Raw genomic sequence first — 25,542 nt, 5'->3', positions numbered from 1 at the left:
ACGCCGGGGTGCCTCGTGCGCACCTCCAGGGGGCTCGGGTTAACCGGGCTTACTTGGGTAAGGGGGTTCCCCTGCGGCCGAGCAGCATGGGGGAGGCAAGGAAGGTTCCCTGGGTGTGGAAGAGTGGAAAGAGCGTTCCAGAAGCCGAGGGGAGGCCGAAGTCAGACTCAGAGAGGGTGGGGGAAGCAGAGGCTGGAGGTGAGGGAGAGGACAGGAGCCCTGGGGCCACGGAGCTTCCAACAATCTAGATCGTCTCTACTGTTCTTTGTGCAACGCAAGCACAGAAAAACCCCACAGTGCATTTTTGGACAGTGGGGACACGCCACAGACAAGCACGAGACGGCACTGTAGCTTTTATAAGGGGGAGACGCGCACGTACTTGAGAACGTTTTCGCTCCGATGCATCCCGGTACCGTTCGTCACCCGCATGCGGGACGTGCAGCAAGTGCCGCACGAGGCAGCTGGACATGGGGCTGTAACAAGGGACGTAAGGACAGGGAGGAAGAAACGAAATGTTATCCTTGGCAGGTGACAGGATCGTAAAACCCAGAGAAAAGAATGGGAGCAGTTTTAGACCAGGAAGAGCCCCTACGTTGGTATCACAGAATCCACGTCAGGAAAGACGGAGGCTCTTCCATGTACAAACAAGGATCTGTCTTAGCAACAGCTTGAAATGTAAGCACACTAACTTGGAAGAAACAGCAATTTTGAAGACGTCACAGAAACACTGGTTTTCTTTGTTCCCGTTTATTCATTTAAGACATTCTGTTTGCAGCCTTTCCCCCCAGCTGTCCTGAGGCATAACTGACAGATACAACTCTGTGTATGGAAATGTATGTGATGCTTCAGACGACTTCATGACTTTAGCACAGTTTTAAGTTCACAGCCAGGTTAGGAGGAAGGTACAGAGATTCCCCGAGCCCCCCCCACACACTCCCCCACCAGAGTGCAGATGTGTGACAGATGCAGATGTGCAGATGCAGAGTGCAGATGCAGCTCCTGAACTGAAGCACCGTCAAGACCCGGAGTCCAGAGCTGACCTTGGGTTCACTCTTGCTGTCGTGCTTGCCGTGGATCTGGGCCAACGGTAACGAGGTGCATCATCTCTAGGGCATGACGAAGACTATTTCCACGGCCCTAAACCCCGTGTGCCCTGCCTATTCATCCCTCCCTCCAGCACACCCCAACCTCCCGCAACCACTCTTCTTTTAACTGTCTCCGTAGGTTGGCCTTTTCCAGAATGTCACATGGCTGTGATCCGCCAGTACGTGGCCTTTTCAGACGGGCATCTCCTACTTGGTAATGTGCACTTAAGACAGTCCGTGCCTTCCCGGCCCGAAGGCTCACTGCTTTCCAGGAAACCTGGATGCCGCACGGTTGACGCGGTCACTTGGCTTCCACCAGGCTTTGGCAACTGCAATCAAAGCTGCTACAAACCTGTGTGTGCAGGGTTTTGCGTGGACCTGAGTTTTCAGCTCCTTCGGCTCCACACCGAGTGTGGCTGCTGATCGTGTGGTGAGAGCATGTTCGGTTTGCAGGGAACCGCCCAACCGTCTTCCAAAGACATGGCTTCGGGAGACATGGCTGCACCATGCTGCACCCAGCAGCGGCGAGCGTTCACGCCCTCGGCGTCCTCGCCGCCATCCGGTGTAGCGAGCGTTCTGGGTTGTGGCCTCTCTCACAGGTGTGCAGGGCTGTCTCCCTGCGGTTTTAATCCGCGTGTCCCCACCGGCGTGTGACGGACCGCGTCTTTCCCGGAGCTCACTCGCCATCTTCGGTGAAGCGTCTGTGAACGTCACTGGTCTACTTTCTCATCGGTCGTTGTTTCCTTATCCTGGAGTTGTAACAGTTCTTTGTGTATTTTGGGTAATAGTCCTTTCTCGGGTGCATCTTTCGCAAATACTCCCCCCCACCCCCCAGCCTGTGGGTTGTCGTCTCATTCTCTCCACGTCTGTCACAGACGTTTTTTATTTTAACAAAGTCCAGCTCATCAGTCCCTTCCTGGATCACGTCTTTGGCATCGGAGCTAAGAAGGCACCGCCATGCCCAAGGGCATCTAGGCTTTCTGCAGTGTTCTCTTCTAGGAAGTTTTAGGGTTTTGCATTTTACATTTAGGTCTATGATCCATTTTGAATTAATTTTTGTGAATGGCATCAGGTCTGGATCTAGATTCATTCTTCGGCACGTGGATGCGCAGTTTTCTAGCAACATTCGTTGAAGAGACTATCTTCACCCCATTATAATGCCTTTGCTCTTTCGTCAAGGATCAGGTGACCATACTTCTACTTTTGGCTAATTGATGATTTGTGTATACATTGTTAAAATGATTATTGTGATTGAGTTAATTAACACAGCCACAGTCTCACAGGAAACGTTTTATTTGTATGTGCATATGATGCTTAAGATTTACTCTTAGCAAGCTTCCAGGATACAATCCAGTATTACCAACTATAGTCACCATACTGTACACCTGTTTCCTTCCCTGGAGTACTTTTAAAAAGGCTTAAAGAAATTCATGGGAAGCCAAATACACAAGTGACCAACAGATTTATGAAAAGACGATGCCCAACCTCTCCAGAAATCTCAAATGTAACTCAGCAAGGAGTCTGGTAAAGGCCTTGGCAAAGAGAAAAGAGGAGTATTTCAAAAGAAGGTTTGGGGAGACTTAATATTAGCAAGGGTACATCCTTACAGATCTTCTTTTGGAAAAATGCATACTTGTGTCAAGTTTTCTGAAAGAAACTTGGGATGCACACACACACCGTACATTTAACCTGGAGTTGCCTCTCTCTCTCTGGGGATCGCAGAACAAAGGAAGAAGCCTTCCCCTACGGTAGATGACAGGACAACTGGTCCTCCCATGACGTCTTTCTAGACAAACTGTTCTCCTGCCCTCACTGCAGAGCATAAGGAGACCCTCATCTCCAGGTCTCAGTGTGCACTTAAGGGACAAGTACCAAGGGGTTAGCAGGGAGGGAGACATCACATCCCCCAACCACAAGCTCTTCCATGATGTCGCTTACGGAGAGGTCCTATCTGAAGCCTAAGCAAATTCACTATGACCAGTAGTGACAGACAGACAGACGCCCTCCTGAGGGAGGGTCAGCCACACAGCCCAGGGCAAGACAAGGGTTATGCGGAATCACGACACTGTGGTGGCCAAGGAGCCACAAGAGAATGATTCAAGAATCTTTCTCAGAGCCCTTTTAAAAAAACCGTAAAGGGGGTACCTGGGTGGCTCAGGTCGTGATCTCAGGGTCCCATATCAGGACCTCTGCTTGGTGGGGAGCCTGCTTCTCCCTCTCCTCCCACTCATGCTCTCTCTATCTCGGTCTCTCTCTCAAATAAATAAAATCTTTAAAAAGAAAAAAAAAGTAAAACCATAAAGGATGTGCTTCTTTGGGTATTATGGGCAGAGGAGCCACATAATCTTAAATCCGTTAATTCCAATTTCTCCTTTTACATCTCATTCTCTTGCCACCCAATAATCACCAAGGAGTTCCCCACCACATTTTAACAAACACCCAAAAACGAAGCCACGGGAACCCCCGCTGCGGGAAGTCACAAGGGCCGCAGCGGGGAGGCCCTGGAGGAAGCCTGCGGCTCTGGCTCCCACGGGACGGCGGGCTTGCTCGGCTGGGGAGCGAGCTTTCTGAGTAAGAAACCCATTTCCAGACCAGCTGAAACTCCTGCAGTCTTCTGCCTCCCCAAGTTCCGCCATCCCCAGACGAGTCTTCAGATCTGGTGAACTTCCTCCACAAAGAACCACCATGCCGTTAATAACGAGGTGGTGATTAGAGAGGAGATTTTTAGCCTGTGTAAACATTTAAGAAAGCCCCTGAGAATTTTTTTTTTTTTTTTTTTTTTGAGAGAGTGAGAGAGCGAGCGAGCGAGCGCACGTGCATGCCAGCCAGGGGAAGGGGTAGAGGAGAGAGAGAGAGAAAATCTTAAGCAGGCTCCGTGCCCAGCACAGAGACTGACATGGGGCTCGATCTCACAACCCTGAAATTATGACCTAAGCTGAAATCAAGAGTTGCACACTTCACCAACTGAGCCACCCAGGCGCCCTGAGAATTCTAAGAATTGAACAAGATTACTTACAGTTGTAGAACACACCAGAGCCAAGAAAGGTCACCAGACCCTTTGTGAAAAGTGCAGCCACTCAGGGCCTGGCCTGCAGAGCCTTCCCCTGCACTAGGGTGCTAGATCTTGCCTGACAGGGAGGTACCACAGCCCCTTAAGGGTGTGTCTTAAGAGATGGACCCTTGGGCCCTCCGCACAGCTGGGCAGGGACCCTGAACCCCAGTGGCTCTGTGCAGAGATTGGGGGAGGGATCGGGCAGACCTGCACACAGGGCCTGTCCCAGACGGCGTCCCAAGGGCACAGGCGGCCTCTCAGCAGCTGGCCCAGCACACACGGTGCCCTCAGGATCCGTCCCTGAGCTGCTGGTCACAAGGGGACTGGGTGGGCCTGGGCAGCCCTGGGAGTGATATCGTCTGAGGTTCTGGCGGCTGCACTGTGGGTGGGAGACGGCAGACCCGCCAGGAGCTCCTACTCGCAGATGGTGTGCCCACAGCAGGGCTCGGACGTGGGAATGAGGTGCTCAAACTGTCCTGAAAGCCTCTGACAACAGAATGAAGGCGGCATGGGACTGTCACTGCTGTCACTGCTCACAGCAGACGGGTCCCCAGGTCTGGTCCTCCCAGCCTGACCACAGTCACCTTGGTCAGCCTCAAGACAGGGGTTTCGTGGGCTGGTCAGGTATTTAAAGCGAAAAGTGGGGACACCAGCAGAGGCCCAGACACCAGAAAGTCTGTAGCTGCTCATCAGTCCCCATCTTTGAAAACCGAAAACAAGGACTTGCTGGAGGGAACTCACTTCACTGCTCTCTGCCTCTTAGTTCTCTGACCAGGGCTGGTCACACAGAAGGAAGTCAGGATTCCTAACTCTAAATAGACCTTTTTCTGGTTTAAAAAGAAAATCACGACCAAATATAGGAGTAATAATTTCATTTCTCTATCATTCTGCATCTTTATTTTCATTTTTGTTCTTCTGCGCTTCAGCAAAACAATGGGGATGCCATGCACTCAATTCCATTCAGGAAAACCTGTCACCTAACAAAGCAAAGTTGTCTCACTGACACAGTCACAGAGCGGAGTCTCGGAAGAATCACACACACGGCCTCCGTGGCGGGGTCGTGCTGCCCGCGTGGCGAGCGGCGAGGACAGCCAGCACCCAAGGGGCAGAGGCCCAGACCCCAACTTCATTTCCTCCCCCAAAAAGAGGAGACTGGGCTGCACCAGGCATCCTTCACTGGGGCCCCAGCTCGGAGCCATTCACAGCGCCACCCAGGCGGGGGGCGGGGGCTCATAGATTTCTCTCAATCCAGAGGCCAGAAGACCAAGATGGAGGTGTCAGCCGACTGGGTTTCTGGCTTCACTCTGTCCTCACGTGGCCTCTCCTGTTGTCGGCGGCAAGAGCAGGGAGGGAGTGAGCTCATTTGACTTAATTACTTCCTAGAGGCCCCATCTCCAAACACAGCCGCGCCGTGGGTAGAGCGTCAACACGGGAACTCGGGGCCACAGTCATTCAGCCCGTCACAGCTCGGACTCAGGTGCTGGCCTCTGGGTCTTCAAGTGTGACGTTAAAGCACCTTGTGTACCCACAAGAGGCACTGTGCCTGTTCTGGGTGCCCCAGTACCAAGGATGCGGGGGCCCGAGCAGCCCGTGGGACCCGAGGATGCGGATGTGAAGACAGAGGCTGGATGTCAAAACCACAGCGAGCCCTGCCCCACTGCTCCAGGCTTTCCGCCCGCGGTGGTCCTGCGGGTGGGCGCGCCGTCCCCTCCGTCTTCCAGGAAAACACAGCTCTAAAATCGCTCCTGGGCGCCTGGGGGGCTCAGTGGGTCAAGCCGCTGCCTTCGGCTCAGGTCATGATCTCAGGGTCCTGGGATCGAGTCCCGCATCGGGCTCTCTGCTCGGCAGGGAGCCTGCTTCCCTCTCTCTCTCTCTGCCTGCCTCTCCATCTACTTGTGATTTTTCTCCGTCAAATAAATAAATAAAATCTTTAAAAAAAAATAAAAAAACAAAATCGCTCCTGTATTTGAGCATTTATTCCGACATGACTCAAAATCAAGAGGACAGGCAGGGGCTCACACGCGGAGAGGCCGTCTCCCTGCACCTGCTCCCGCCCACCCTGGCCCCCGCAGGGTGCCCTCCGCTCTGGCACCGACGCACCGAAGGCGCCAAGCCCTCCGCGCACCGCCCGAGGCCACGGCGGCAGCCCCCGTATGCTTTCCTGCTCAGGGACTGCGAATCCCGTCTGCGCCTGGATGCCCGCAGGCGGACCTGCACGGCAAGTTCCGAACAGCAGCGAAGGCTGGGTCAAAGCTACCCGCGCTCCTCTCAGCACGCAGCGAACTTCATTCTGTGCCGCCCGCGCCGGCACGGAAGCGCGTGGTTTCCAGCAGCCTCCCGGACTGCTGGCTTTGCGGATAAATCCTGTATTACAAGGTACGGATAGGCTACAGGGAGGTCTCGGTGCAGTCAGTCTGCAGTCTTTCCTTGCTCGAGGGTGCGAGTGCTTTATGACCGGCCATTCTATTATTAGGCATTTTCTCACTTTCTACTTTAGGTATCAGAGAAATGAGCCTCCTGTCACAGCAGTTCCAATTTTTTTTCAGAATTTGTCCATGCTTAGGTCTTTTTAAAGTTTTTTTAGTTCAAGGGGTGCCTGTGGCTCAGTCGGGAAAGCATCCAACTCTTGATTTTGGCTCAGGTCATGATCTCAGGGTCGGGAGACTGAGCTCCCCGTTGGGCTCTGCATTCAGTGTGGGGCCGGCTTAGGATTCTCTCCCTCCTCCATCTCTGCCCCCTCCTCCTGTGCATACCTACTAATAAAATAAAAAATAAATAATAATAAATAAAGCCGTTCATAACTTTTTGATTTTTATGTAGTCCTTAATTTTCTTTTATGGTTAATGGATTTTGAGTCCTGGGTAAAAAGGCTGTTTACAGCACTGGTGATACGGCCCTTTATACGACATTCTTGGGTACCCTTGGGATTAAGCGCTAGAGCTCTAGGAAACGCGGCCGGAGCCGGCACCTGCCAGTCCTCTCCCACTTTACTGACCCTGTTAGTATTCATCCAAGATCCTTCCTTCCACTGTGGCTCTCAGGAAGCACCAGGGAGGAACCCTAATTTTGAGGCCTATTTTGATGAAAGCTGAAGATCCCGCCATGTTCAGACGAGCGGTCCTGTGCCTCTCACTCGGCCTCCATCCCCTTGGCACACAAACCGCAGCTGTCTTCACAAACTGGCGCAGGTTCTCTGAAGTGTCTGAAGGCCTTCCAGGCACTGGGGACACAACACGGACAGGAGCCCCTGCCCGCCTGCTCCCCTGCTGGAGGGTGTGTCTGGGCGCCGGAGCCGCGGCCGGACGGAGAGCCAGATGCTCCGCTCTGACATCCGGCTCGCACCAGTTTCTGCAAGTCCCATCAGCACAGGACATGAAGCGGGGGCGTTATGGAGCAGCCTCGTCTCCTTGTTCCAGAACTACCGGAACAGGAGCATGAGGGAGACATGTAGCACGGAGGCCGAGGTCTTCCTCTGAAGGCCCCGGTTTGCCTGGCCCGGGACGCCATCGCTGCAAACGAGAGGAGCCTGTTTACGACCCCGCAAGCTGCCCAACCGCCAGCACTGGGGTTTTGGTTTGGTTCTACTTAGCTCAGCGGTCACGTGCCCGTCCCGAGGGACAGCACAGACCCTCTGGATTTTCTCAAAGCCCAGCAGTGGAGTCACCTCATCGCGCTGGCGCAGATGCTACAAATAACTTGTGAACAGCGTCCATCTGGCAAGCGTCAAGCTCCCACTCTGAGAGCGGAGCGGCTCAGAAGCTTCTGCATTCCACCACGGAGGACTACGTCGTACACTGCGGTCACTCAGCTCCCTCCAGCTGCCGACAAAGCTGACAGAAGACACATTTCTAAAGCTGTTATGCAGCTTCGTTATGCAGCTACTTTTTATTTATTTATTCTTCGGTGTGTGGGGGGGGATCTCAAGCGGGCTCCACGCTCAGTGCAGAGCCCAATGTGGGACGCAATTTCACAACCCTAAGGTCATGACCTGAGCCAAAGTCAAGAGCTGGCCGCTTAACCAACTGTAAGAGCACTTTTGGATCTTCCCAAATCTTCACCTGAAACAGAAGCACAGTCGTCTGGAACAAAGCTAGGGAACCAGCAGCACGGGACAGGGATGGGGGCTCACTGGAACCCTCCTGTCCTGCTGAGGGGGCAGTAAAATGGTAGACGATGTCGGCTGGCGTTCCTTAAAATTGAATCCACGCCTGCCACGTGACCCCGCCCATCCCCCTCGAGAGAAGTAAAAGCACATGTTCAGGAAAAGACGAGTACATACATGATCACAGCAGCTTTATTTACAAGAGCCGCACCCGGAGGCCAAGCCAACACCCGTGAACAGGAGGAGGCCCCACAGCCATGGTGCTCCGCAGTGACAGAAAGGAGTGAGCTGCGGACAGACGCAGCTGTGCCAATGCCAGAATGAGGACAGGACGGAAAGAAGCTCCGGACACGAAAGGAGTTTATACTGTAGGACTCCGTTTATATAAATACCTTAGAAAATACAAATTATCTACAGAGACTGGAGGCAGACTGGTGGTCGCCCGAGGATGGGGTCCGGAACTGAAGGATTTCAAGGCGGTGTGAGAGAACCTGGGAGGGGACAGGCAGCTCCTGCGGGGGCTTCACTGCAGAATCCCAGGTCCGCTTTACACACGTGCCATCTGCTGTCCGTCGAGCGCACCTCCATAAAGCTGTTAGAAAGCAAAATGGTTTGGTGACTCCACAAAGCTGACACATGGAAATGAAGGACAGGGTCTGCCCACTGCAGCCTGCACACCTGTGGCACAGAGCACAGTGGGGCCACTGGGCCTCCACGGCACCGACAGGTGTTCACTGCAGTGTCACAGGCCAGCTGGAGGCCAGCGGCTGGAGCGGGACAGCTGTCCCTACCCGGGTGGTGAAGAGCCACTGCAAGAAGGCCTGAGGGCTACAGCCATGGAGCCCAAGAGCCACTGCAGCTGACCCCACAGGGACCCAGAGTGAGGGGCCAGACAGGAAGGGACAGTGGACAGAGGAAAGAGAAGGACTCGGTGCAGGTGCGGCAGGGCAGGAGCGGGGAGAGCGCCGGAGGCCAGCCGCCGTATTTTTAGCATGACTCCAAGTTCAACAGAAAAGAGAACTCTGTGAAGTGAGAGAAACTATCTGAACTAAATGTTCAGGAAAACGCACGATGGGAAAATACCAATCCCGCACCGAGCGAGTCTAAGAAAAAGGAGGAGAACAGACACCGCTACAGAGAGTGAGGGCAGGCCAGAAGGACGCACCCGGCAAGCAGACCAAAATGAGCTGCTTCAAAACCCGAGGAAAGCAGACGCGAGACCGGAGGACGACACACCGGCAGGAGCAACTGCCAGAAATAGGGCGGAGAACTCCAGGAGACTAGACGGGCAAGAAAAGAATTTCAGAAATGAGGATCAGAGCAAACACACACAACAAATAATGGCTTTAGAAACAGGACTCAACTGGAGAGCAAATTTTCGGAAACAAAAGAAACTTAAAAAGAGATGAAGAAGAAGCAGACACAGAGGACGGACAAATCTGACTTCAACACAGAGAAACTGAGGTTCCCCAAAAGAAGGCCAAAACACGGAAACCTGAACACTGAGCCGCAGTTCCAGGAAACCTGAAACAGCGGAGACCCCGCGCGCCCCCGCGAGCACCGACCCAGCGCGAGCACCACAGGACACCGTGTAACACAACCGTGGAAAACAGACCTCGGAACACTGAAGCCAAAAGGAGACATGACTTGCAAGGAAGACTCACTGGGCTTTTCACGCTGGGAAAAAATCAAAATAAAGATTCCAGATGCTCAAGGGAGGAAAACGTGAGCCGAGGATTTCACACCCTACAAAACGGATTTCAAACAAAGCAAACAAATTAAGGTCAACGTGGGGAGGTCCGGGAGCACGGTTCCGAGAGGACACTGACCAAACGCTGCTGTGTAACCACGGACTACACACAGTGAGACGAGATGGGGCGGGGTGGGGGGAGATTTCACTGTGCAACGACTGACCATGTGCATGCAGTGCTGTACTATCAGAGCTATCAGAGTGGAACACGAATATGCGTGTCCCCGCACTGCTTGTTACAGCGCAGTAAAGCAAGTGTGCAATTAAGGAACTTCTGTCCCAGGATTCTCAGTGTGGAAGGAAGCACAGACACAACATGGAAGAGCTGACTACTCTGAAATCCCAAGTTCCTATTGGAAACATCCATACGAGCTCAAGGACTTTATCTTTAAATGTGTGTACACGTGTAGGTTTTCTAACTCTGTGCACTGAAAAGCCCCAGAGGCAACGACCAACCCTACAGCGACAAGCACCGAGCATCTGAAATACCATTTCTGCCATTAAAAGAAATGGGGATTCTAGGGAGTCTGGGTGACTCAGTCAGAACAGCACGCAACTCCCAATTTTGGGGTCGTGATTTCAAGCCCCACACTGGGTACAGAGATTACTTACAAAACAAAACAAAAAGAAAGAAAGAAGCTAGAGTTAGAGAAAGAGGCAATCCCAGATCTGGAGCCGGAGAAGTACCAGATGGGTCTGGAGCACCTTCACATGGGACTGCAGTGGGGCTAGGGGCTGGGGGCTGGGGGCACACGCACGTAGGGTCTGCACATGCGTGCGGGTGTGCACGCACGGACTGCGAGTGAGCCTACTGTGTACACCTATGCGGTCAGTGCACGTGTGTCCGCACATGAACATCAAAACAAATAAAGAGGGGCACCTGGGTGGCTCAGTGGGTTAAGCCTCTGCCTTCGGCTCAGGTCATGATCTCAGGATCCTGGGATCGAGCCCCGCATCGGGCTCTCTGCTCAGCAGGGAGCCTGCTTCCCCCACTCTCTCTGCCTGCCTCTCTGCCTACTTGTGATCTCTGTCAAATAAATAAATAAAAATCTTTATAAAAAAAAAATAATAAAACAAAACAAAACAAAAAAACAAATAAAGAGCCAACCTGAAGATCGTCCTGCTACAGGCCAAAGAAGCTACAATTTGGGTTCAATAAATAAAGTGCAATGACCTGAAACCTATCCAGAAGGCTCAGGTAAATGAGTTCATGACACACATGTGTTGTAAGAACGTATGAATACGAGCGAGTTGAGAGGCAACGTGGGCGGTGTGGGAGGCAGGGAAGGAAAAACTGAAACAAGACGGGATCAGGAGGGAGACAAACCGTAAGAGACTCTTAATCTCACAAAACAAACTGAGGGTTGCCAACGGCGGGGGCGGGCAGGGAGGCGGGCAGGGAGAGGGTGGCTGGGTTAGGGACGTTGGGGAAGGCATGTGCTATGATGAGTGCTGCGAAGTGTGTAAACCTGGTGACTCACAGACCTGTGCCCCTGGGGCTAATAATACATTCTATGTTAATAAAAAAATTAAAGAAAAAAAAAAGCATGGGGGCGCCTGGGTGGCTCAGTGGCTTAAAGCCTCTGCCTTCGGCTCAGGTCATGATCTCAGGGTCCTGGGATCGAGTCCCGCATCGGGCTCTCTGCTCAGCGGGGAGCCTGCTTCCTCCTCCTTCCTCTCTCTCTGACTGCCTCTCTGCCTACTTGTGATCTCTGTCCGTCAAAAGAATAAATAAAATCTTAAAAAAAAAGTATGAATAAAAAACCTTAAGTGGCCACCTTCTAAGGACAGGGAACTAATTAGCTTTGCACTTATCCTGCCTTTCCTAATCGAGCACCACTGGGTAACCAAATAGCAGATGAGAGGCCGCATCTTCTAAAACCAACCCAGCCAATAAATGTCAGCAAAATCACAGCGTATCACCATTTTAGAGGCTCTGAACCATGAACAGACCGACGCACTGGGCACTGGCAGCGCCAACCCCAGGAAAATGCGAAGAGCCTATACCTGCAGATGAAAACACGCGGCTGTTTACCACTCGCTGGAGGTGTGGAGCCTGATTCTCGTCAGCCTCTGGGTCCAGCTCCCAATTTACGGGAAGTACAGAGGCCAGAAAAATGCTGGACCGTGCCAGGACAATGTATGTGGCAAAACCTAGACCGTGGGAATCAACAGGACCAATGGCCCAGGTTCCTCCACAGGTAACCCTCACAAGGAGACCAATATATGCAATAAAGAGACTTCAGAAATACGGAGTCTAAAAAAAAGTAGACAAGGTTCAGTTACCACGAAGAAACACAAGTAAGTCATTTCTATACCAGTCAGGATTCGCTTCGGAGGGGAGGGGCTGGGGTTGGAGAAGCACATGGAGAGCCTTCTGCGGTGTCTGGCCAAGTTTTAGTTCTTGGCCTGAGGGGAGGTCATCAGGGTGTTCACCTTATACAAACGACAACTTGAGGCGCCAAACACTTGTGTCATTTTCTGTGCCTTTTTATGATAAAGTAGTAAGAAAAAAAATGAGGCGCCTGCGTGGCTCTGTCGATTGTCTGCCTCTGGCTCGGGTCATGATCCCAGGGCGCGGGGATTGAGCCCCAGGTCAGGCTCCCTGCTCAGCAGGGAGTCTGCTTCTCCCCAAGCCTCCCCACACCCGCCTTGTGCTCTCTCTCACTCTCTCTCAAATAAAAATAAAATCTTAAAAAATAATAAATTTAATAAATTTAATTTTTTTTTAAATGATCAGACCAAACTTTAACTCGCATTGTGCTTTTTTTTTTTTTTAAGTAGGTGCCACATCCCGTGTGGAGCCCAATGTGGGGCTTGAACTCACGACCCTGCAATCAGGACCTAAGCTGGGATCCAGAGCCAGATGCTTAATTGCCTGAGCCACTGAGGGGCCCCTGCTTGCATAGTGCTTTTAACAAAAACAGGCCAAGAAATTTTAGAAGATTTACTCCTGCATCTTGCTCTGTAAGACGCTCCCAGATGGCAGTCAGGCTGCCGGGGTTGCATGCAGGCTTGCCTTGTACCAGACCCAGCCTGCTAAGACCCAGCCTGCACTCGCTTGGCCGAGGCCTGTGCCCAGGCATGGGCTGCAGCCACCAAGGAGCACTGCCTTGCTCTAATCCACAGGTACGTGCGAGTCCACCGGCACACTCTGAGACTCAGTCCTGCCAACGAGAAGGTTAATGAACACTTTCAGAACACTCCCAGACCTTGTCTGTGTCTTCAAATCACTGATTACATCAAAGTCCTAAAATTTCTGTCCAGATGGCAATGAAACTGTGAATGGCATCAAACCCAGTAAAGCATAATGCTGAAATTTCAAGTCGTGCTCAAATCCTGAAGGATGTCAATTTGTTAGAATTTAACCACCTTTTATCATAGTGTATCCCAGAATGATGGATTTATTACCTTTTTGCGGGTTGTATCTGCCCATCTAGTGCAAGTTTTATTTTTCACACCAGTAAGGAAAGGCAAGCAAAGAGCCACTCACTCAAGTTGTCCAAGAATGACGACCTTGCTCAGTCCTCAGATCGCTTTGCTCCTTCTCGAGCTAATCTGTCCGCCTCTTCATTGCCTACAAATCCCGAATGACCAGGAACATGCATCTGTGAAATAAATTTATTTTTCCTTTTACCTTTCCTGGTTGTTTTTACACAAGCAACACACAAGTACATCCTGACTCTTCCCAGTGGGGGCAGGGGGAGGACGCTCCTCCTCCTGCGCCCCCTCCACGGTTCTGCAGGGCAACCTGTATGCCCTACACACAGACACAGTGCAGGCACTTACAAAAATCCCATTTTGATTCTGACAAATTGGATCGTACTGTTTTTACTAATTTTTATAACCTGAATGATGGAACTTGGAAAGCTTTCCAAGTAAAACGTATGCCTGGGCACAGGCCTCGGCCAAGCGAGGCTCTACAACCAACGTGAGGCCAACGTGGGACTTGATCCCACGACGGTGAGATCCAGACCTGAGCGGACATCGAGTCAGACCCTTAACCCACTGAGCCACCCAGTGGCTCAGCACTTCTGTGCTTTAACCACTGTTTCCATTACACTGGGGAAGGGCAGATTTAAACTTTACATCACCAAGCTGTTCTCAGTGGTCCTGGAGTCAAAGAGCAACACAGAGTTAAGACAATGGTTGCAGTTTAACTTGCTCTGTATTGTTGGAAACAAGTTTGGTTGTTTGTTTTTTTTAAGATTTTACTTATTTGACAGAGACAGAGCAATAGAGCATGAGCAGTGGGGAGGGCCAGAGGGAAAGGGAGAAGCCAACTTCCCACTCGGCAGGGAGCACAACACAGGGCTTGATCCCAGAACCCTGAGATCATGACCGGAGTAGAAACCAAGAGACACTCAACTGACTGAGACAGCCAGGCTCCCCTGATACCTTGTGCTTTTATATAGGACAGATTCATATGGAGGATGTGTGGGTAGAGAGTCGGACTGTAGATCTGCTGGAAATTTTATTTCCTAAGAACAATTTTATTTTTTATAGTTTTTTTTAAAAGATTTTATTTATTGATCTGAGAGAGTGGATAGGAAGAGAGAGCGTGAGCAGGGAGGAGAGGGAGAAGCAGGCTCCCCACTGAGCAAGCAGCCTGATGCAGGGCTTGAGCCCACTGGGATTATGACATGAGCCAAAGGCATTCACTTAATTGATGCAGCCACCCAGGTGCCCCCTGAAAAGGGAGTTTTTTCTTTTTTTTTTTAAATTTATTTGACAGAGATCACAAGTTGGCAGAGCAGCAGGCAGGGCAGGGGCGGGGGGTGGGTGGGAAGCAGGCTCCCTGCTGAGCAGAGGGCCGATGTGGGGCTCAATCCCAAGACCCTGAGATCATGACCCGAGCCAAAGGCAGAGGCTGAACCCACTGAGCCACCCAGGCGCCCCTGAAAAAACAGTTTTAATAAAAACTATCTATTGGGGCGCCTGGATGGCTCAGTTAGTTCAGCCTCTGCCTTCGGCTCGGGTCATGATCCTGGGGTCCTGGGATTGAGCCCAGCGTTGGGCTCCCTGCTGGGCGGGAAGCCTGCTTCTCCCTCTTCCACTCCCCCTGCTCATGTTCCCTCTCTCGCTGTCTCTCTGTCATATAAAAAAAAAAATCTTTAAAAAGAAATAAAAATAAAAATAAGATAAAAACTATCTATTAATAAGAAAAATATTTCCGTTTTGGAAAAAAAGTCATGTCCCTAAAGTCTTATCACACTTTAATTTGAACAAAATACCTTATAAATTAGTTTTATTTTGACATTATGGCTGATTCTAAAGAAACCAACAGGCTGACTCTCACCAAGGCACTTTAACAGTGATGAGGTTCATGAAGGGTAGTGGGAAGAAAGGCAGGTAGGGCCAAGCGTCCTCCCGACCACCGAACCAAGAGGAAACAAGCGTGAAAAGGACTTTACACTGCTCTGGAAAGAGCCCTCCACCCTTTCCCACGCTGATGACAAAAACTTGATTGGGCGACAGGCACAGGGAGTGTCAATCAGATTAAAACAGCCTCCCGACAAGCCCAGAAACCCCCTGGACTTAGAAACGCTGGTCCCCTCCCTCTTTGGGAGCGTCGTACTGTCCGTCACTCTGAACTTGGCTTGGCTGCCCAGCACTCTTCATCTGGCCTACGTCTTCATTCTTCCAAGCAGCATGACCACAACTGCAGGCACCGAAGGAAAAAAGTCCTGCAACATGACATGCGCCCAGACGAGGCCCTCCCAAGCACTGCCGAGACAACAAGAGGACACTGAACCCCCCTCAGTCACGCGGCCCGAGCAGTGTGTTCTACACACAATCACAGCAATAACAAGCAGCGTCACTTGCAGGATGATCAAGACTCAAATATGTTGCAATTGCTAACACACGCTATGGTATTAATGTTATGTAAACTTTAAGTCATTAAATCACCTACAGACAGTACTGGTCTCCCCAGTTAACTCCGAATATTTGGTCCTAGACACCTGGGTGGCTCAGGCAGTTAAATGTCCAACTCTTGATTTCGGCTCAGGTCATGATCTCAGGGCTGCGAGACAGAGCCCCCGTCGGGCTCCACACGGAGCGTAGGGCCTGCTTAGGGTTCTCTCTCTGCTGCCACCCCCGCCTTCTCTCACCCGAGCGTCTGGTCCTCACAGCCACGTAAGAGGACCGGTTCGGACAACACGCACCCACTGGATGTCCATGCCCTGGGCGAGCTGCTCCAGCGCCACGAAGTCCTCCCGGTTGATCACCTCCTTCCCCGTGCTCGTCTTCCACCCGTTCTTCTTCCAGCCTTGAACCCAGTTAGTGATGCCTACAGGAAACGCACGCAGTCCGCTGAGCTCGCCTGTCCTGGTCTCTTCCTCCCTACACTTCCCCCTTCCACCTGCTCTACTCGTCTCCGCAGGGGCACGGACCTGCCGCTGGCCCACACGGGCTGGACTCCGGGGGCACACGCCCGGCACACTCCTCTGCTTACCCCTCGGCCTCGACTGGTGCTGACCCACAGCTCCCAGCTTAAGAGGACACCGCTCTGCTTCTTCAACCCCCTCCCCGCGTCCTAAACATGATTATTTCTCAAAGGAGCCGTCAGCACGCCACCTTCACTTACTTACGCGTGTTTACACTCGAAGGACTACAAAAGCAGAGACACAGCTACCCGCTGCCCTATCCTAGGAGCCTGGCGAAGACATGTCTAATGTGGCAAACTCCAGAGCAGCAGATCTGGGCTCCAGAATCCCCGGTTTTCTCTTTATACCGGACAAACCAAAGGTTGTCTTCATTCACCATTTGGGTCCTGCCCTGATACACCTCCCACAGGAGAAGGAAATACCTGTTTCCCTTCATGTTTACCAGGAAACACCAGAAGTAAAATGTAGAAACTTACCATTTATAGTAAACATACTGTCCGTATACAGAACCAGCTTCTTGATGTTTTGAGCCTTTGCCTGCTCGATGGCTTTGCAGGCTGCCTTAAAGAAAGAGGTCAGTCATCATGCTACAGAAGTTGTCCGATTTTCAACATTACTGAAGTTCAAAATCACTTCGCTATTTAAACATTCCTTCTTTTTCTGTGCTAAGTGTAATGATTATGCGCTCTGCGTGAAATAATGCCACACATATGGTTCTGTTTGTGCATCTATGGGAAATAGCTTTTAAAACTTTTCTGGAAAATTCCTATCCATCAGAGTCACTAGTAACCCCAAACCAAGTTTCTTCTGGACTTTGAGTATCCTGTGCGCACACAGTGTACGCGGATCGCTGCTACGATGGTCTTACTCTCAGTGGGAAATGTGTCCGACAACTTACATGAATTTCTGCTCTTTGGTTGGTCTGCCGTCCAGGAAGCCTAATGCCTATGTTCCTGGTTGCAAAACAATACAAAGGAAAATGAAATCAATTAAAAAAGCTAATTCCCAAAGGGATTCCTTAAGCCTCTCAATGGAGGACAGGCTTGATACATTTTTTTGACATATGAAAGCATCATACAAATATACAGCCTTTAAAAACCAAACCAAGAGGGGCGCCTGGGTAGCTCAGTGGGTCAAGCCGCTGCCTTCGGCTCAGGTCATGATCTCAGGGTCCTGGGATCGAGTCCCGCATCGGGCTCTCTGCTCAGCAGGGAGTCTGCTTCCCTCTCTCTCTCTCTCTCTGCCTGCCTCTCCATCTACTTGTGATTTCTCTCTGTCAAATAAATAAATAAAATCTTTAAAAAACAAAACAAAACAAAACACCAAACCAAGAGTACTAGCATTTTATGGAAAAGCACCAAGGTATGGTCTTGTGAAGAATACTGGGCCAGAAATCAGAAGCAAAGTTTTCTTTCTGGCCCTGCAATTCATTAGTGTGGGGTCCTGGGTGAGCACTAAGCCCACAGACACTCAGTGCCACACAAGCTGGTTGCTTCTTAGAGGGTTTGCAGCTAAAATGAGATCTCAAAGGGAAAGAACTCTATAGACCACAAGTCGAGAGAAATATAAAGTCTTACTCAACAGTTTATACTCCATTACGCCCAACACTGCTGTGGGCACCTGGAAATGCTGGAGACAAAGCTCAGAGCTGATGTGGCTACTTCACAGGCTCAAATTCGTCTTTTACACTGAATCTTAGGGCTGCCCAGGGTATCTGAATGATCACGCTTTGCATCCCCCTGAGCTTGTGCCTTGTGAAAAACTAGAGGGCACCTCTAAGCTCACACGTCCTCAGAAGAGTCTTGGGAACATGACAGGTTCCAAGACTGGCAACCTTGGACATCCTTGCCAGAACCATCCCGCAGGAGGCATGTGACTCTCCTACGGGGCAGGGAAGTCATTTTGGTAGAAGATGTCATCAGCGAGACACAGAAACTCCCCTAGATTCAGGGTGAAGAAAGCCATGCTGAGGTAATTTACATTCTGAAGAACAAGCTATCAGTGTCGACATGAACCAAAGCTTGCTCCTTTGCAACCTCTGCCAAAGCTAACCAAATAATCAGCAGATCTCGTGTCACTCCTTGCCAAGTTTTAGACTGTGATTCACTTAGACTTGAAGCCTTTTTTGTTTACTCACAAAGGATGGCCGGGCCCCCAGTAAACACCGATGCCTGCTCGTGCCCTCCTCCGCCCGTTACTGGAGCAGCAGCCATCAGTGTAGACGACAACAAATTCTCCTAAAAGAGGGAGTTTCATGAGTGGCACTGGAACCAAAGCACAAAAAACTGAGATTCATTTAACAAATTCACTAAGCTTGAATTCACATTTTAACTGAGAGAGTATGTACAATGTGATCTATATTCTCTATCTAGAAAAACAGGATCAGTCCCTTATAAAAGGGGCCCTCAACACCTTTTGATTAGCATGCCCTCCTATCTTGGATATGGCAATTTAAAGGTAAATTAAAGGTAAAGGCAGGCCTTTTGTGAACTCAGAACCCGCTGCTGTTGCATTTCCCACTACAGAGGTCAGAACAGTGTCGCCATCCCTCTCCCCACACTCACTCCCCAGAGCCGTCTTTGCAAACAAGTAGTGTCTTCGCATGATAATGACCTGTCCCCCAGAAGGTCTAGTCCTCTGACAAGTGTTGGTCTGATTTTTTTTTTTCTCAGTATATTTGTCTCTAATAAACTACAGTCCCGTGTTTGCTTTGTTCCATCAAGACAGAGGCTCAGGGGCACCTTGGAGTCATGATTATTATATGGAAAACTAAAAAATCCAAGATAAATACCCATGTAAGAAAATGTGCTTTTGTCAACCAAAGGCACGGATCCCGTGGTCTGTCTTGTCTGCTTTGCACAGGGCTCTGCGTTTTCATCTCCATCCGAGGGCTCACGGAGTCGCTTGTTGGCTTTCACTTGTGATTCTTGTTCATGCTTATCTTCTGTTCCTGAAAGATCAAGTCTACTCAAAAAGGAGGAAAAAACGAACACAACACGAAATGCTTAACAATCCAGAAATTCAGTATGTGACTTAGTATCACTAAATCAGACTTAAGTATGCTCTGCGGCCCTACAAAGAGGAAATCGCTTAGGACAGTCCATACCGTGTCAGATTTTCAAGTCCTATGAGCTTACTCTAAAGTTTCCCTAAGCTCGACAAGGCGATAGGAACAGAGGAGCAACATCTCTGTTAAAGCAGAAACCTGGTTTTGAGATAGTAGAGAGAGCAAAGGTTTGAATCCCACCGGGATGGTGGGCCGTTTGACTACCTGAGGGACTCTGTCCCCAGAAAGAAAACAAGGACTCGAATTTTGTAGATGGGATTACTCTAGGTACGTCAACCCCATCAATGTCAAGTTGAGAACCTCCAGGAAAGCTGAGAGGGCATGGGTAAGTGGACCTTAAGTCAGGAGACAGTGGGCCACACTGACAACAGGAAGCAGAAACCCAACAGCAGGAGGGACCGGGCCCCGAGCTTTCCTTCAGGAGCCCAGCCATGGGATGCAGGCTTAATCCCACAGGCTTCTCACACTCTCCCTCAGGTTGTGTGGGAGCAGCGTTTCCTACATTCTCATTTTATGGAGTGGGAACAGAGGCACAGAAGCAGCAGCCAAGCTTGTCTGCAAAACCACCACCAAGCCCCACACTACAGAATTCATTTTAAGCTCATCCCTAAAGCAGGGACGGAGAAATGGGGCTCCAGTGTTGACGGAACCCTTAGCCCGTGTCCGAGCCAGAACGTCCTGCCTGCAGTAGCTTCTCCACCCACACCTGGCAGAAGACTGCCACGGGTTATCTAGGCAAAATCTGACCGGAGCCACTATGGAGGGCAACGTTTGGGTCTCCACTCTGCGGTATTTACCTTTAAAATATTCCTCTGGGGGGGGGGCGCCTGAGTGGCTCAGTCGATCAGGTCACAGACCTGAGTGCAGGGACCTAGCCCGGCACCCGGCTCCCTGCTCAGTGGGGAGTCCGCGTCTCCCTCTCCCCGCAGCTCCCCCTGCTTTGCTCTTTCTCTCACTCTCGCTCTATCTCAAATAAACAAACTCTCGAAAGAAAAATATTCCTCTAGGGACTCTACGTAAGTAAACCCCAAAACACAAGTACAAATCAAAGGGTAATTTTGTAGAAGTTTAATGCCAATACAAATATTGATTTTATTTGTAATAACATAGAAAGTTAAATCGGAATCCAAGTTTTTAAAGGACAGACAAGACTCTGAAAGAAAAGGAGCCCATTTCGTCAGATAATTTTCCCTTCACAAAATTGGATTAAGTTAACCCCAAATCAATTTACAAAAATCATGGTAACCGCCAAATAGCTCAAGAATCCCAAATTAAAAATATACGTCACATTAAGAGAAAATTTGGGAAAGGGGCTACCACTTTTGCTTTGACCCAGTTTGGAAGGTGAAAGATGTTCAATCCCAATTCACATATGTAAGTCACTAACGTGGAGATCTCTGAGCTTTCAGAAAGAGGATTCATAAAGAACTGTCTCGCCTTAGGACTGAGAGCACCTGATCAGCAGAAACTTACTTCTGGTGCAAGAACTGAAGTATGAATGAAAGACTGAGTGGTTAAGGCAAAAGAGCAGTGAGAAGGAAGCATTGAGAACCCAGCCGAGACAAGAACCATACTTGCGCATTTGTTTTCTGTCCCAAACCCACCTCTCCACCGGGGCAGAAAACGGTAAGAGCCACAGCACAACTTCCTTCGAAGCTGCTGGGCAGACAGAGGGTGAAGCAGATCACAGTGAGTGAGGTCCGCCCTGCTTCTGCCCCGCCTGGTCGCGCAGGGTGGACTCCTAAACGCGACTCCTCTCTGACCACCACTGTCACGGCCTCCCAAGGAGCCGCTGTCCAGAGCCGGCGCATCTCAGAGGGACTGTGGAGTGTCTGGCCGACAAACATGGATTCAAACTCGTCTCTCTTCTCAATCCACGAGTAAAAAAATCTGTGAGTCAAGCTAATGAGACAATTTACCGCCGAACCTGGGGGTCTGAAGGCCCGCCCAGTCGAAAATCGGTATAATCTGTGACTCCTCAAACACTCAGCAGCTACCGGTAGCCTACTGTTACCTGGGAGGGCCGCTGTGAACAGCGGACTCACACGTGTGTGTCTCACATGCCGCCGTCTCACAACAAAGTACCAGAGAACAGGCGATGCCAGCAAGGGGCACCGCGGTGGCCCGGTGGACGAGGGGTGGCCCGGTGGACGAGGCGTCTGCCTGGAGTCCAGATCCCGGTGCGGGGCTCCCTGCTCGGCAGGGCGTCTGCCTCTCCTCCTTCCTCTGCTCCTCCCCCTGCTCACGACTGTACTCTCTCTCGCAATAAATAAAATGCTTTCAAAAAGAAAACGTTAGGAAAACCCTGAGGAAGAACACGTGGGCGGCTCGGTCGGGGGCGTCTGCTTCTGGCTCAGGTCGGATCCGCAGTCCCGGGATCGAATCCCACACCCGACTCCTCGCTCCGCAGGGAGCCCGCTTCTCCCCTGCCTGCCCCGTCCCCGCTTGGGCTCTTTCTCTGTCCTTGACAAACAAACAAAATCTTAAAAAAAAAAAAAAGAATCCTAAGGAGAATTTATGATAAATGTGTATTTTATGACAAACGTGACACAATGAAGTCCACATACAAGTTTCCTCGCGCAGCTCAAGCTCGTGTTGTTCAAAGGACAATTATATTCTAAACCTTTGTGCTCCCACGCATCAGCCCTGGTTCTGCACACGCGATGCTCCTTACACCGAGGCTGGACTGACGACCTGTTCCTTGTGCAACACGGGCCAGCGCGGGAGACTCGGCGGGTGAAGCCGGTCTCAGGAACCCCCGCACCGAGCCGCGCGGGCCGGGGAACAGATACGCCCCCCGGAGCCCCGCAGCCCACTCGGTCGGCAACCGAACAAGTCCTTCCTGAAAGGCAGAAGTAGGGGCGCCTGGTGGCTGAGGGGTTGAGCAGCGGCCCCGGCTCGGGTCGCGGGGCATGGAGGCCCCCGCTCGGCCGGGCCCGCTTCTCCCCGGCCTGCCCCGTCCCCGCCTGCGCGCGCGGACAAATCATAAACAAAATGCTAAAGGACACACTTAAAGATGAAGTCCAGGAAGCCCCGCGCGGAGGAGCCCCCGCCTCCCGGCCGTCCGCAGCGCCGCTCCAGCCGACGCCGCTAAGCCCAGGTGCTCTGCGGCCGCCCCGCCGAGACGCGGTTCCCGCGGGCTGCCGAGACGGCCGGGCTGCGTGAGGCCGCGGACACGAGCGCACACGCTACCTTCCGCGCCGCCCGGGCCGGCGGGCCGCCCGACGAAGGCCCAGGCCTCCTCCTCCGTGGCAAACTTCTTAAAGCGCGCGGCCGGGAAGCGGTCCACCTGCGCCCGGCACTCGCTCCTGCAACAGAGCGCCGCGTTACCGCCCGCCCCTCCCGGCCCCGCCGGCCCCTCCCGGCCCCGCCGGCCCCTCCCGGGTCGGGACCGCGCGACCCGCGCTGCGCTGCCCGCGCCGCGGGGCCTGCAGTCCGGTCCCGGCCCCGCCCGCGCCCTGGGCGCCCTGCGCCGGCCGACCGACGCCCGCGCGTCCGGGGCTCCGTCTCCAAACGCCCCAGAAGCGCTGGGCCGGGCCGGGTCTGAAGACGGGCCCCGTTAACCCTTTCCGGACGCGTCCGCGGCGCCTCCGCTCGTCCGCCCCAACGCAGGAGCGCGACCCCGGGCCCCTCCCGAGCGCGGCGGCCCCGACACAGCGGCGACTCCCGCACGGCGCCAACCCGGCTCCAAGGGCCGTGCCGGGGATCCGAGCTTGGCCCGGGAAAGGCGACCTTTCCAAGGACCCCGAGGGGCAGGCCAGGCGCGGCCGCAGGCGGACGACGTGCGGCCGCCGGGGAACGTCCCCGGACGCACGCGGGCAGGGTCAGCGGGGCCGGGCGCGCGGGCTCCAGGTGGCCTTTCCCACGCCGCCCACAGCGAAACCGCGTCGGGGCCCGCGGCCGGGACCGGCGCGCCCACGTCCGCGGAGGCCGGCGGCGGCGGGGCTCCCGGGCGCTCCAGCCCAGGCCGCAGGCCGCAGCCCGGGGCCGCCCCGGCTCGGCCTCGGAGAGCGCGGCCCACTCACCAGGTCTGGAAGACCCCGGCCTTGCGGCCCCTCCTCACGGCATAAAACATGCTGAGGCCGCTGCGGCCGCCGGGGCTGCCGCGCACCGCGGCCAAAGCAACCCTGCGCGCCGCGCCCAGAAGCCGGGTCATGGCCCACAGCCGGCCATGGCCCCGCCGCTTCGCTTCGCCGCTCGCGCCTCCATCACCAGACCCAACTTCCGGCGACGGCGCGGAGAGATGACGCGCGACCCGCTGCGGGGCGGGGCCGGGGGGCGGAGAGACTAGGGCCGGGTGCGTTCTCGGCTCAGTTTCCCGGAAGTCAGGGACAAAGCCCGGTCTGGGCGGTCCCGGAAGGGGTGGGATCTACAGGGGTGGGTGGGGACTAAGGTGGGGTGGGCGGGGCGGTGAGGGGCGTGGTCGGGGCCGCAGGAGGGGCGGGGTCGGGGCGGGGTCGGGGCGGGGTGGGAGGGCGGGCCGGCTGGGGGCTCCTGCGCCCGCCGCTCCGCGCCCCGCGGCGGTTTGCCGGCCGGTCCCGGTCGCTCCGCGCAGTCCGGGCTGTGCAGCTGAAGGAGCGGGTGGCTTTCCTCCTAACTGCCGTCGTGGCCGGGGAACTGGCACCGGCGACGGAAGAGAGAGCCGCGGCCGGAGGGAAGGGGAGCGCCCACCCACGCGGGTGCGTGGCCAAACCCGTGCCCTGGGACCCAGGGGGACAATTTAGTGGCAAAAGCAGTTAGTTAGCTTCTGCCTGCTTCTTGACTTTTCGCGCGGTGAGCAAAACCACTTCTCGGAAAAGCCGTGTCCGCGGACAAGCCTCGGTGATCCAACGACCCTGGTGTCCTCCGGGCGCTCCGTCGGGCCGACCTCACCGGACACCTGCCGTCCTCGGCCCAGGCGCGGGGACGCGCGGCTGAGTGCGGCGGGCTGAGTGCGGGCGTCCGCGGGGACGGGGACGCGCGGGGACGGGGATGCGGGGGACGGGGACGCGCGGGGACGGGGACGCGCGGGGACGGGGATGCGGGGGACGCGGGGCACGGGGACGCGCGGGCGAGGGAGCCGGCCCCGCAGGGCGGACTCGGACCGGGAGACTGCGGGCAGCGCGCGGGAGACGGCCTTGAAGGGCGGAGAGTTCGCCCACGGGCGTTCGGCGGAGCGCGGGAAGAAGGGGCAGCAGAGGGCGGTCCGGTGTGTGTCCGAACGCACAGCGCGGCCGCGCAGACAGCTCCGCCTTCCTCACGGAGATCGAGCGGGCTGCGGCCCCTTCCTCGCTGCTGCTGGTACCGCACTCCCGCCCCGCCCCGCACAGAGCCGTCCTGCGGCACCTGGCCGGCCCACTCGGAAGAGCGTGGCTTCTGGATCTCTGGGTTCTCTGTTGGCTGTAGAGCTTACTAAAAAAACAAATAACCTTAAAGTGTGATTTAGAAATTGTCCCTAAAAATCATTAATGGTTGATCATGATCTATCTTCTCGTGTGGCTGTGAAGCCCGGAGACGGCCCTGCTCTCAGGGTGACAGCAGCCCCTCTTTTTACTGCAGTTCCTTCTGTCTTCACTCGAGGCCATGGAGCACCGGTGGCCTCTGGGTGAGCTCAGGCTACACTTAGGACAGTTTATTTCTAGACTTGCTTTCCTCAGAGACATCACAAGCTCATCCTGTCTGGGTGGCAACAGGTTGGGTTACGGACGCAGACGGCACTGGAAGACCTGGTTCCAGGTGAGGAGGCTGACTGGGGCAGTGGGAGGAGAGCAAAAGTCTTCTGAGCTGGCATAGTCCGTCTGCTCTGAAATGTTGACAGAAGTACAGGTCATGACACAGCTGTGCCCATCGTGTTGCCCCGGGGAAGAGGAGGCTGAACCCTGTCGATGTGCTGCCCCTCCCACTGGCTTGATCCTGGGCTCAGATGCACCTGGGACTTTCTTCTCCATGTAAACTGGCTGGCTGTGGTCCTTTATCACAGAGCACGCATCATCCTGCTAAAGTTGCAGGTTATATCTGAATATGTTACGAAAATTGCCCATGTGGCTTTCTATAATTCCAAAACTGTTTCTTCTGCTGTTTCATTAACCAATTGCTCATCTGAAAATCTTTCCGATCT

At 53.3% G+C, this 25,542-nt stretch overlaps 1 protein-coding gene across 3 annotated transcripts; it reads right to left on the bottom strand.

The window, feature by feature from the left end:
* Window positions 1–8,413: 8,413 nt before the first annotated feature.
* On the bottom strand, window positions 8,414–23,693 carry RNASEH1 (ribonuclease H1). 3 transcript variants are annotated; one of them, XR_006608085.1, is made up of 9 exons: window positions 23,471–23,693; window positions 22,638–22,753; window positions 19,170–19,328; window positions 18,516–18,615; window positions 17,277–17,331; window positions 16,855–16,939; window positions 16,103–16,281; window positions 13,483–13,597; window positions 8,414–8,831 (listed from the first exon to the last, which is right to left on the bottom strand). XR_006608085.1 is itself a non-coding variant. In XM_045084923.1 (9 exons), exons 1-8 carry the CDS (start codon window positions 23,599–23,601, stop codon window positions 13,511–13,513), a joined length of 858 nt encoding a protein of 285 aa, XP_044940858.1. In that variant the 5' UTR covers window positions 23,602–23,691; the 3' UTR covers window positions 8,414–8,831; window positions 13,483–13,510. The 3 variants fall into 3 exon arrangements, 2 of the variants coding, with proteins under 2 accessions (XP_044940858.1, XP_044940859.1); XM_045084923.1 differs by having other exon boundaries at window positions 16,157–16,281; window positions 23,471–23,691; XM_045084924.1 differs by lacking the exon at window positions 8,414–8,831 and adding an exon at window positions 12,756–13,156 and having other exon boundaries at window positions 16,157–16,281; window positions 23,471–23,692.
* Between the last annotated feature and the right edge of the window lie 1,849 nt (window positions 23,694–25,542).

Source organism: Mustela putorius, unplaced genomic scaffold (genome assembly GCF_011764305.1).
Source record: "Mustela putorius furo isolate JIRA1106 unplaced genomic scaffold, ASM1176430v1.1 tig00000813_pilon_pilon_pilon, whole genome shotgun sequence".
Taxonomy (NCBI): Eukaryota; Metazoa; Chordata; class Mammalia; order Carnivora; family Mustelidae; genus Mustela; species Mustela putorius.
Note: the sequence above shows the minus strand (reverse complement) of the source record. Positions and strands in the feature narration are given on the sequence as shown.

Coding starts and splice junctions, on each gene's coding strand:
- RNASEH1 (XM_045084924.1), bottom strand. CDS start 23,601: ATGACCCGGCTTCTGGGCGCGGCGCGCAGGGTTGCTTTGGCCGCGGTG. Junction 22,754..23,470: donor GCCGGGGTCTTCCAGACCTG/GTGAGTGGGCCG, acceptor GCTCTGTTGCAG/GAGCGAGTGCCGGGCGCAGG. Junction 16,282..16,854: donor CAGTATGTTTACTATAAATG/GTAAGTTTCTAC, acceptor CGTTTCCTGTAG/GCATCACTAACTGGGTTCAA.